The 12252-nt window shown below is 48.9% G+C and overlaps 1 protein-coding gene across 2 annotated transcripts in view; it reads right to left on the reverse strand.

The window, feature by feature from the left end:
- The window catches only part of fam184ab (family with sequence similarity 184 member Ab), an 87673-nt gene that overhangs the window by 46815 nt on the left and 28606 nt on the right, over nt 1-12252 (reverse strand). For both annotated transcript variants that reach the window (XM_070988002.1, XM_070988001.1), the window contains exons 2-5: nt 3012-3131; nt 1733-1891; nt 601-840; nt 358-441 (exon numbers count right to left, since the gene is read on the reverse strand). In XM_070988002.1, the coding sequence (XP_070844103.1) occupies nt 358-441; nt 601-840; nt 1733-1891; nt 3012-3131 (603 nt within the window). The remainder of the gene's footprint in view (nt 1-357; nt 442-600; nt 841-1732; nt 1892-3011; nt 3132-12252) is intronic.

The following is a 12252-nucleotide window of genomic DNA, read 5'->3' on the forward strand; positions in this document are numbered from 1 at the left end:
CATGAATCTGCAGATCACAGCGAGGTCAACATGAGAGCCAACGAACACAGTTCTCAATCTTTATGAATCATCTTTCCCCTTAAAACACTCGGCAGGGTCTGTTTTACTGTGTGTGTTTCTAATTGTGATGTCAGACAATCTAAAGGAGCTCCAGGTAAGATGTTCAATGTTCAGAGCTTCACTGAAGCTCCTTCAATCAGAAAACAGGAGCAGGAGGTGAAGCTGGAGGTCTGAGGTTCTGCTTTCACCGAATACATAATCAACTCGGTCTTTTACTGCACCGTCACGTCTTAATGAAGCCACATGAGCTGAGACTCAAACAGCAGCGTGTCTGCAGTGTGTGCTGCAGTCCTGTACCTTGCTGAGCTTGGCCTCGTACTCCTCCACCAGCCTCTTCTTGTCCTGTTTGAGCTCCTCCACCCGCTCCGTCAGAGAGTCCACCTGTCAGTGTGGAGAGGTGAAAGCTGTGAGCGTGAGCGGCTCAGGACTCACCGGCTCGTGCACAAACGGTTAATAACGTAATAATACTGCTGTCCCACTTTCCCCTGCAGTCGCTCAGCGTGCTGCCTTCAGGAGCTGCTCGGCTCCTGCAGCGCTTACCTCGGCTTTATGGAGCTGGCCCAGTTTCTCCTGGTCTTTGCTGTAGTTGGCGTTCTGACTCTGGTGGCTGCGCAGGAGCTCCTGGATCTCCTGTCTGTGCTGGGCCTTCAGCTCCTCCAGAGCGGCCCTCTTCTCCTGCTCGAACTGGTTCTGGGCCTGGCTGAACGTACGCAGCTTCTCCTCGAAGGACCGCCGCATCTCCTCCACCTCCCTCGACATGGACACCACCCGCTGCGTGTGCTGCCAAGGACCAGAGGAGTGAAAGGCTGAGGGTTGAATTACAGAACTGTAGGTTTCTCACACCACAGCTGGAGATGCACCGGCTCGGGGAATCTGACCCTCTGGCTCTAAATGAGCCCTGGAAACCAGCAAACACACCATCAGACCAGTACGCCAACGTCACAGCATTCTGGCTCCAATCAACGGATATTCAATCAGTGGTCTTTAACTTCCCTCATGAAGGCGTTGAGGCGAATGATAAACATCTCTCACATCTCCACGTACTCCTTCACACCTCTCATTTAATTTGGCGGCACAGTCTGAAACGAGCATTTCATTTTCAAAGCAGGCAGCTTTGTAAATGAAAGGCAGCAGGTAATCACACAATCGCTGACTCGCGCTGACGACGAGCTGCAATTCGTACCTGAACACCAGCTGGAAAGATTCAGACTTTAAAGCAGCTCTGGAGTCAAATGACGGGAGAACTTTCTGATACTGAAGCTGAAAGTTCAGGACAGACGAGCTGCAGAGGCAGCGGACAGAGACTGACTCTGAGGTCACGTGACGTTGAATTCGGACGGATTGGAGACACATGAAAAGTGAGAACGGGGCCTGAAGGAGCTCTGATGCTAGAAAACACAACGGGACAAAGGTCCAGACTCACAGCGTGACGCTGACGGACAGCAGAGACTCTCCAGCCTCACAGCAGGACACAGACACAGATATTAGCACTGATTACCTGCAGCTGTGACTGCAGCATCATGCCGGGCACAGCTGACACACACGCACGCACGCACGCACGCACGCACGCACGCACGCACGCACGCACGCACGCACGCACGCACGCACGCACGCACGCACGCACACACACACGCACACACACACACACACACACACGCAGCCCCCCGTCTACCTGAGCCTCGGTGCAGAGCTGCATGTCCTCCACTCTCTGACGGTAGCTCTCGAACTCGGCCAGCGCCTGCCTCTTCATCCTCTCGTGGAGCTCCATGGACTCCTCCAGAGACTGGATCCTCCTCTTCAGGTCCATCTCATCGCTGATCTTACTCTTGTACTGGAGCAAGCGTGAAGAGCTCGGTTAGACAAAGGTTTAACGACAGAGAGCGTCTAGAGCGGTGCATTAAAACACTCGATCACAGGACGCGACTGAGACTGAAGGACAAAGGCAGAAAATGTTGAACAACGCAACGAAATTAAATGATGAATTCATCCAAAAACACACATTAATGACACATTAACAGATTTAAAGTTTTGAGCAGACGAGCTGACGTGATTTTAGATTTTCAGTTTGGCCTTGATGCCAATAAAAGATGAAACAGGTCCATTCAGTTCATTTACTGCACAATATTAAAGCTTCCCTGCAGGCAGCATGTTGATGTGTACATGTACTGTTAATGTGTGTACATGTACTGTTAATGTGTGTACATGTACTGTTAATGTGTGTACATGTACTATTGATGTGTACATGTACTGTTGATGTGTGTGTACATGTACTATTGATGTGTACATGTATTGTTGATGTGTGTGTACATGTACTATTGATGTGTGTATATGTACTATTGATGTGTACATGTACTGTTCGCGCCTCATGATGACATCAGGCCTAAGTGATTAATCCTCAGCGGACTGAATCTTGAATCTTGATGAGCTGTGTTTGGTTTGATCTCGGCCGCCGTGTCTAGGTGAGCAGCAGGTAAACAGGACGTGATGGACGGACATACAGCGAGACGTCTCCTGTTGACCGACTGACCTGCATGTGTCTCTCACTGAGCGCAGTGCGTCCAGAGTCCCTTCAACTGTTTAAATGTGACCTTAAATCAATAATCAATGGGAATCAAAGCCCGCTGGCGTCCTCGTGTGCAGAGCTTCATTCACCTGTTCGACCATCCACAGGTAATCAGAGCTCGTGAGGTGTGATTCACTCCAGAAGTCAAACTGTAATATGCATTCACTCATTCACTGATTGCATTTCTTATTTAAATGAGTTTTCATTCACTGTCAGCTCCCTTCATCTACACGCTGAGGACAGACGGACGTCGACGGACCCTCAAGGACAAACTCGACGTGTCTGACACTTCCCATCAAAGCAGAGCAGACACAACTCAGAGCATCCACCTCCTTTAAAAGTCAGATGCCAGCGTCTCGCTGACAGCGTCTCGCTGACGAGCACCAACCTGCAGGATCTTCTCCCGGGTCTCAGACAGAATCTGCTGCACCTCCTCTTCGTGCGCCTCCTTCAGCGTGGCGATGGCCGCCTCGTGCTCATCGTTTTTCGTGTTCAGTGCATAGATAACCTGCAGCAGAGGGAGGAGGAAAGAAAGCCGTTAGACACGCTCGTAATCGGGAGTTATGACGGTATTAAAAGTGATGGGAGGCCGCCTGCACCTCCCACAGCTCCCACAGCTCCCACAGCTCCCACAGCTCCCACAGCTCCAGCTCAGCCAACACTGTGCTCAGACTGCTGTGCTCCATTTACGTGTTTTGTTCTCTGTTTGTGCAACATTTGGTGATTAAAGAAGCTATATAGAGAAGAAGCATATAGAGAAAGAAGCAATATATATATTTATATAATCCAATGTGCCAGAACACTTGTCTTATTTAACAAATGGTGACATTTGTGCAAAGTGGGACGTTCCTCACGACCAGTTTCCCTTTCAAACGAAAGTTTAAACACCCAAAATGAGCCAAACTGAATCTATGAGGTTAAACACTGTCTGTATGTCATCACTGTGCACGTTCAACCGACGTCCGGCGCCGGCGAGCGAGCGCGGCAGCGTTTCATCGTTACTGGATGTGAGTCGACTGATTGCTCGCATCCCTTCCTCGTGCAAACATGTTCACATTTTCACTGCTGCTGGCGAACGTCGTCTCTGAGGAGGAGCCGGCGTCGACGCTGCATCGAGGCAAAGCGCCAAAACCTCATCACACTTTCACTAAATGATTCTTTACGTTCTTTCTAATCATCTTACAGATCAAACGCAGTGAAGACAAGAAGCAGGCAGAGGAATGCAAATTACTGCCGTGTTATGGATGATAAATGGATGAGCTGCACATGCAGCTGCACGCTGCATCCGCTGCAGCTGCACGCCTGATGCTTCCAGCATTAGCTTAGAGGCGTCGGTGGCGCCCACAGTTCTGAGGCAGAAATGGGCTGATGCCCTGTATCGCTGAGGATAAAAATAACACAGGCAAACTGTTGTGCATGAGATTGACCTTTAAATCCCTCCCAAAAATACACGCAGCCATCCAGAGAGCTGTAATCTGACAGCGCAGTGATCCCTGCTCACAGGCGGCTCAGAGGACGGAGACGGGTTTTACATTTCCACATGAAAACACACCAGACTCTGCTCCCGCTGCCGGAGCAACAGAGCTCTGAAGAGCGAGTCAATAATTCAGAACGCCGAGCTGCACGATGGCGCTAAAGAGCCTTTGTTTACTCTGGACCGCAGTCCATCAGCAGAATTAGGAAAGGAGAGAAGAGGAGCGAGGACAGGAGGACGAAGGCCGTCTGTGAAACACCGCCACGGACTCTTCGTGCCTCGCTGAGAGGTGAAAGGATTTACTCTGCTGACGGCCGGAAACCAACGCACGCCATCGTCAGGAGGCGCTCACCACGCCAGCGGCTGGATGTCACCGCCTCCTTAACGGCCATTTCTGTGGCTCCACAATGAACGGTTGTCTTTTTTAATTCAAGCCAAACATGTTTTCTTTTTATCTTTTCCTTCTCCTTCATTTAATATTATCTCTGCATTATTGTAAAGCAAGACTTAGCTGTTTGCAGCGGGTCCACAGCCATGCTAACGGCTCTGTGAGGCTAAGGCACAGCGAGCTAAATGCTAACATCATCATGCTAACATTCTCACAGTGCTAAAGCTAACACACTGACATTTAGCTGGTATAATGTTTCATATGCTCTCTGTCTTAGTTTATCATCTTCACTCCATGTTAGCATGCTAACAGGCTAATTTAACCTGAGGCTGACGGGCTTCTCATTAGTTCAAAAGTATTGAACAAATTACAACTTTGACCTGATGATGGCGCTAAAGGAGATGTTTAGGAATCACTCCTGACAGTTAATAAGGGGGCAGGAAACGTCACAGATTCATCCTCTGAGGAGCATGAACGTCTGTGCAAACTTTCATGGAAATCCATGGAGAGCTGAAGCATTTCCATCCACGTAGCCGCACAGCTAGCACAGCTAGCACAGCTAATGATACGACGTGTTGAAGTGGAGCACTTCATTCACACTGGAACCAGTTTGTTCCACTGGGTTTCACAATCTCTCTCTCCACCTTTTCATGTTGGCAAACGAGGAACCAAATGTCCAAGATCAGAAACAAACTGCAAGCAGCTACATAAGCCGAGGAAAGTCAGTCTTCTTCTTCTGCTCCACACGTCTGAATTATTCAGCCGCTCGTCGCTCAGGAGGCGACGTTAACAGTCAGAGGAGCTAAAATCTCCATCACGTCTGAGAGGCGTCAGCACGCCGCCGCAGAGGAGCTGCACCCGAGTCCAAACTCATCAGTGTAATTTGCCTGACAAATGGTGTGTCTGTCTGTGTGTGTGTGTGTGTGTGTGTGTGTGTGTGTGTGTGTGTGTGTGTGTGTGTGTGTGTGTGTGTGTGTGTGTGTGTGTGTGAAAATGACAATAGCTGCCTGAGAGACGAAGGCTGCCAATTTTGTCATCATCATGAGGGATCAACAGATATTGATCTTGAAGCCAGCGAAGAGCCAAAAGGGGTCGCAGACATCAGCCAATATTTTGGGTCAATATCTGAATTTAACTCGTCAACGGAGGAATTAAGGTGCATAAACTCTGGTTTATGCTAATTCTACAGCATTTAGTGACTTTTGGGGCAGACTAACCCTCATCTGATCGTTCCTCACAGACTTAAGGCGGTGCACGGCCTTAAAGGAAGTCCAGACTTAAGGCGGGATGATGATAGCGCTGGATCATGACAATCGGTGACAGGAAAGGGAATGTGAGCGCCTGCGTGGTGGCAGCCATCTTTTCTCATCTCCTCAGGTCGATCGGCTCATGTCCTTGGAGGAGTTTGCATAAATGACAGCGATACCAGGCGGATCGATGAGACGACGGCAGAATGCCACAAATTCACCCGTCAGCCGGGAGAAAGTCTGAGTCCCTGCACGCTGCTCTGTGAAATATGAGTCCGCTGACAGACGCAAAATATGGATGTTTTGTTCTTTCTGCTCACTTTTATTCAACTTTTCACCTTCGATTGCTCTTCCTCAGCCTCATGCGACTCATGCAGAGCCTTCACAGGTATAAACTCCCTCCTGTGACCCTTTTTCCACCTTGTGTTTGGATCCAGGACTCGTTAGCGAGGACGAGCGCTGGGAATGTTCTGCATTTCCCTCCTGACGTTTGCTCTTCCTTCAAAAAACAGGTTGAATAAACAAACCGAAGCTCGAAATACAGCCAATGAAAGTTAATGTCAGTGAATGCATTCACCAGCTGAAGTCAAACTGGGAGACGGAGGAGAAGCTGAACCAGCCTTTCACTCATTACATCACATCTGAAATCTGTCGCGTTTCATGTATTTTGTGAGCGACGTCTGCGACAAAGAGGAGGTCACCTGATTCTTAAAAATATGAATGAAAGAACTTGATGTTCATCAGAAACAGGCTGAAGTGTTCTCGGCTTATTTCAGGTAAACTCAAACTGAAGGACGAGAAAGACAAAAAAGACTCAATAAGACGTGAAGGACTCGAGACACAAACGCAGACGTGTTAACACTTCAGACTCTGCCTCTTCACGTCTTATCTGCACATTTTTTGGCTGCTGTCACGTAAAAACCCAAAGGTTTGATCTGAACAGCAGCAGCGAGCAGACGGAGGAAACTCGAACGCTCTTAATTTGCTAATAAAAGACGAGACTCTGCGGTGATCAGAGACAAACATGCCGCTTCATCTTCACTCAAATCTCAAATTCTGTCACTCTAAATCGCTGATGACGGCTATTTTTAGACGTCTTTTTGCTGGAACGCTGCCAGAGATCGGCGATATTTCTGGAAGATGCTCGTCTGGTTTGGCATCTTGCTGATTTGTTGCTCCCTTTCCAAATCCAGGAGGACAAAGACATTGACACTGTGTCTCCGCGCTGCAGCATCAGGCTGTGATTTACTCCAAATCTGAAGGATGTGATCTTTCCACCAGAATAACTGCACAGAAACACTGAAAACACAAACCTCATCCTCCTCAGGGGGAGCGCAAAGTGAAGCCACTGCAGAGAAAAACTCCACAAAACAAGCGTGTGGGGATAAAAGAAGTGATTATTGGCTTCTGAAACCCAGCAGAGCCTCATGGACCGAACTTTACGAGCCAATCAGAACTAAAGCAAAGGAAAGTGAAGATCAGGGAGAGTAAGCAGTGAGTTCATCAGTCTCTGCTGAAAGCCAATGAAATCAGGTGTTCAGACGTCAGCGTGCAGCCACAGAGGAACAGCGGATCAGACTATTTCCTGAAACGTCAGACTTGCTTTACAGTGACAAAACCTCGGTGAGGACATCATCACGCTGACCTGGAGTCAGTCTGCAGCACGCCGTCACAAACAGTTTGTCCATGACCTTCAGCTTGTCTTCACGCTGAGTCCACAGAGAGAAGCAGAAGAAATGCCTGCAGATACCAGCGTCCGTGTTTTGGAAGCAGGCCATCGATCTCCGCACGCTCGGGGATAAAATCGTTAACGGCGTGGAAGAAGGGCGGCGAGGAGACGCAACGTTTAATTGCTGCAGCGACTATCGATCACTGGCCGAGAGGCGGCTGTCGCAGAGGGGCGAGAGGGTCGAGGAAGCGGCTTCAGTAACTTCACTTCACTGCTCTGCTGAGGTGAAGCTTCAGGCTCTCCTAAGTACTCAAGAAAAGTACCTCACATTTGTACTTGAGTGCAGTACTTGAGTAAATGTACTTCATTACATTCCCCACTGAGTGAGAAGCAGCTGAACGCTCAGAACGGAACGCTGAGTTGAGATGGATTTGTCACAGTGTCCTCCTGTCCTGCTGTCCCATCATCATGTCTGTCCACTGATGGTCCCGTTGTCCCATCATGTCTGTCCACCAATCGTCCTGCTGTCCCTTCATGTCTGTCCACTGATAGTCCCGTTGTCCCATCATGTCTGTCCACTGATCGTCCTGCTGTCCCTTCATGTCTGTCCACTGATGGTCCCATTGTCCCATCACGTCTGTCCACTGATGGTCCTGCTGTCCCATCATGCCACACGGCCTCCTGAGCTGCATTAAGGAGTAATTATCGTTACCTGCTTACGCTCATTATCACGTAATCATCGTCTAATTGGAGGTTTAATTGGAGGGAAGACGGTGGCAGCAGACGTTTCTGCTTTCATGATTCTTCATCTTCGGCTTCAACACAGACGGTTCAAAGAATATTGGACGTGGAGAAAAAAGACGTTCAAACTGGAGTCCAGCACAGTGTGGACATAGAGAAATGTCCACACTGCACTCTGCCTGAACTCAGACTGAACAAACAGCAGAAATATCCTCATTAAACCAATATTAGTTATCAGGATCTGTGATATGCTGCATCATCACTGCACCCCCACGTCCCCCACCCCCCAGCCGCCCCCCCAGTTTCATATTTCTAAATAAAGACGCAGACGGAGGCAGCGTGCCATCTCATTTCCACAGCCTGGTTTTGATGCGTTTGCTGGGAGTGAGTTTAACGAAGCAGAGAGAGTGATAGGAGGCTTAATTACTTTAATTAGAGCGCTGGCTGTGATCTGCTAAACTGGAAGGTGCACCTTAATCCGCCAGCTAATTATGGGATGTTCGGCGGCGGTGTGAGCGCCGGGGCGGCTGAGACGGTTTGAGCCGATGAGCAAAACGCAGTTTGGCCTCGACCGAGAGCTCGCCATGCGATCGGCGGAGGAGCTTCTTCAGGGTCGAACGGACGAACCGCAGGTTTGAAAGCCGTGACTCGCTTGTCGGAGGCTGGTCTGTCCCCTGACGAGGACAGAAGACCAAACGGAGCGTCGCTGCACGCTGGACACGTCCTCTGGTCTGTTTTTGGGAAAACTTTCAATGCAAACGCCTCCTGTAGCTTTTTTATTCACCGCTGAATAAAGAGACAGAGACGCCTGAAGGTCTTTGGTCCTCCAGGTGGACGTCCCCTCACATCCAGAAACTGTCCCACCATGAACTCACAGCAGAGGCTAAACTACAACAGGCTAACTGACCATGCACACGTTTTCCATTGGACGCTCAGGTGAGGACGTTGTCCCCAAACTATGAGCTGTCCAAACTGCTCATTCAAAGTGTGTCCAGTGTGAGCGTCCCTCAACACTGTCCTCAGCGTGACAAGAAACCCTTTGTTTGCATTAGGTAACCAATCATAATCCTTCTGCACACCGACGGCACGTCGAATGAATGAAAGCGCTGTCACATCAGGCCAGAATCCACCTGCAGAGCGACGGCGGGTAAACTCAAGCTTTTACCAATGAGGCAAATTCAGCCAATCGTCACCTCTCGTGATCCACCAGAGTTTCAATCTGGCGTCTGCGGTGAGGTCGGAGCGGGCGACACAGAGCAGCACGCCATCGCCATCACGGAGCAGCAGTTCAAACTCTGAATCTGCAGTGACGCAACATGAGCGTCAGCAGCAGATCGTAGGAGGACATGATGGCGAGCGCAGGTGGGACGACGAGCCTTCACGTGAACGTGAACGTGAGCGTGAACGTGAATCCCGCTCTGCCACGGGAGCATTTCCACTTCACGAGCTGCTGGCAAGAAAAGCACAACTCTGCTGCGCTTGATATTTAACCAGTTATTCAGGCCACTGCTGCCAAAACACATGCAAGCTGAAGGCATATGGCCTCCACAGAGTGTGTGTGTGTGTGTGTGTGTGTGTGTGTGTGTGTGTGTGTGTGTGTGTGTGTGTGTGTGTGTGTGTTACGTAACCTCGCAGCAGAGACGTCTCTAATTGAATAATAAGCACCATCTGCAGCCGTTAGTGCGCTTTAAGCTCGGAGTGCGTTTCATTGTTCTTCTGCCTCTTTAACACACACAAAGCTGCTTCTGTTGCATAACGCTGGAATTTATCAGCAAACACATTTTCAGACAAATCGTCTTCAAAACACCTTCAATTATTTTCTATTTTCAGACACACGCACACACTGCTCTCGATGCTGAAAATGAAAAGTAAAGATTATAACGAACAGATGTCGCAGTCAAACTTCGTCTGCTGATCACTGATATTAAAAACGATCATTAATTCATTATTGTTGAATTTCAAGAACAGAAATCTGGAAACTGGATCAACAGAACTGGAGTTCATAAATCAGAAAATTCTGTTAACAGCCAGAAAAAAAGATCTATTTCAGCCTCGTCTTTAGGAATAAAGCGTCCGGTCCTTTTGTCTTTTTGTCCTCATTGAGCTGTCTGTCTTCGTCCTATGTGAGCACATTGAGCTCAGTGTTTAGTCACATTCCTTGATGTGCACACACTCTGCCAACAAAGCCCATCCTGATAAACAGCCTTTAAAGAAATTCCACCTAAACGTCTGAAACTGGACGGCCAAAATCTAAAAGCTGACCAGTTCACAAAAAACGATGTTCGGCTTCCGTCAAGTCGAACCCGTGAAGACGTTTCGAGCGTCACTGCAGGTCATCCTGACGGTGCGCCTCCAGCTGTTCAGGTCCAGCATCGGTTATCTTCACAGATCATCTTTTAACAGTCACGTGACGTTAAATCAGACGGAGGGCAGGAAGCGAAAACTGCGATGGACGAGATGAAGGACAGATCTTACTGGGCGAGTTCAGATGAAACCACGAGACGTTTACAAGATGTTTGTTTCCAGGTTTTCCGTCAATTTCTTGCATTTTTCACCTTTATGAACAAAAACTTTTGGAGCTCAATAAAAGCTCCTCGAGGTTTCTTGGTTTGATCGATCTGAGCAGGAAATGAGTGTGTTCATGTTTCCTGTGCAGAAAATCACTTCCTGCCCTCCATCTGCAGGTCACGACGAGACGTCATCTGCAGACAACCAGCTTCATTTCACGTGCTGAGAAGAGTGATGATGATGATGAGGAGGAGGAGGAGGAGGAGGAGCTGATCTGAGTTCAAACAACATAAACGTCATCATAACGGTCACATTCATCTGCAGCAGGACTGAAGCGACGAGTCCTCGAGCCACGAGAACAAAGACAACGTCTTTTCTACTTTTCTACCTTTCAGATCTCAGATCTGGGCCCTGAGTGTGTGTGTGAGTGTGTGTGTGTGTGTGTGTGTGTGAGTGTGTGTGTGTGTGTGTGTGTGTGTGTGTGTGTGTGTGTGTGTGTGTGGACGCCCTGAGTTGATTACAGCCTATTGTCTGTCTCCTTTCATCTTCACAGGTCTTGGCAGTGTCAGGCCTTTGCTCAGGTTTATTAAGGTGGACTGAGGGTTCATCCCTCTCTCTCTCTGGACTCTGAGCTCTATTGAAGGCGGCTGGAAAACCATCAGCTTTCCTTCTTTCCTGACTGACTTCATTCAGCCTTTGGTGCCACAGAAACATCTGAGACAACACTCAAAGAAAAGACGTCAGCGAGCCCAGAATCGGTCCAGCTGGACCGACGTTCACGTTGGACGACGCGCTTCACTTTTCACGTCCAACGTCGACATTCAGCGGCACAGAAAATCATTTGAAAAGTGTTGATTTTAATGTTAAAAACCATCAATCTTCTCATATCATAACTCTCGTCTACGACAAGCAGTTGCAGATTTCTGTATTCATATCTGTATTTACTGCAGATGCTGACCGCTGTGACAGCGTCAGGACGTCTTTCTGCCTCAAACTCCACTCAGTTAACTTCACTACTGCTGGTTTTTTCTCCCTTCCAGTCATCCTGTTATCTGATCCGCTGGCTCGCTCTCGCTCTTTTCCCAAAAACTCACTCCGGACTGACTCCAGAGTTCAGTGACCAGGTGAAGCGAAAGGCTGCAGACGTCCTCAAAGACACCATTCATTCGTCAGTTGAACTTAAGGACGGTCGAGTAAAAGCAGCAAAAATCAGCACATGGAGGACCAGTAAGACGATCCAACACCGTGAACCTGCAGATGACAAGCTCCATCTGATTAATGCACTGGAAAGAGGGACGGACGCAGACACTCTGTCCTTTGTCTTTGTCTTCTCGTCCTGCAGGACAGGACGGAGGAAACAGAGGATTCGTCGTCTGCTCTCTGAGGAAAACACAGCCATCCGATGTGTGTGTGTGTGTGTGTCTCAGAGAGAGATGTGTGTATCTGAATTATGGACAACACGTCTGTCCCTGTGCTGGACAGACAGGACGGAGTGGAAGCTTCAATCCCTCACAAAGGCAGCGTGACCGCCGGCTGAAATGAGGCTTTCTGGAACTGTGCTGAGGCGTCTCATCGCTCGTCTGGACGGCGGAGACACAGACG

This window comes from Chaetodon trifascialis, chromosome 19, assembly GCF_039877785.1.
Source record: "Chaetodon trifascialis isolate fChaTrf1 chromosome 19, fChaTrf1.hap1, whole genome shotgun sequence".
NCBI classification, from domain to species: Eukaryota; Metazoa; Chordata; class Actinopteri; order Chaetodontiformes; family Chaetodontidae; genus Chaetodon; species Chaetodon trifascialis.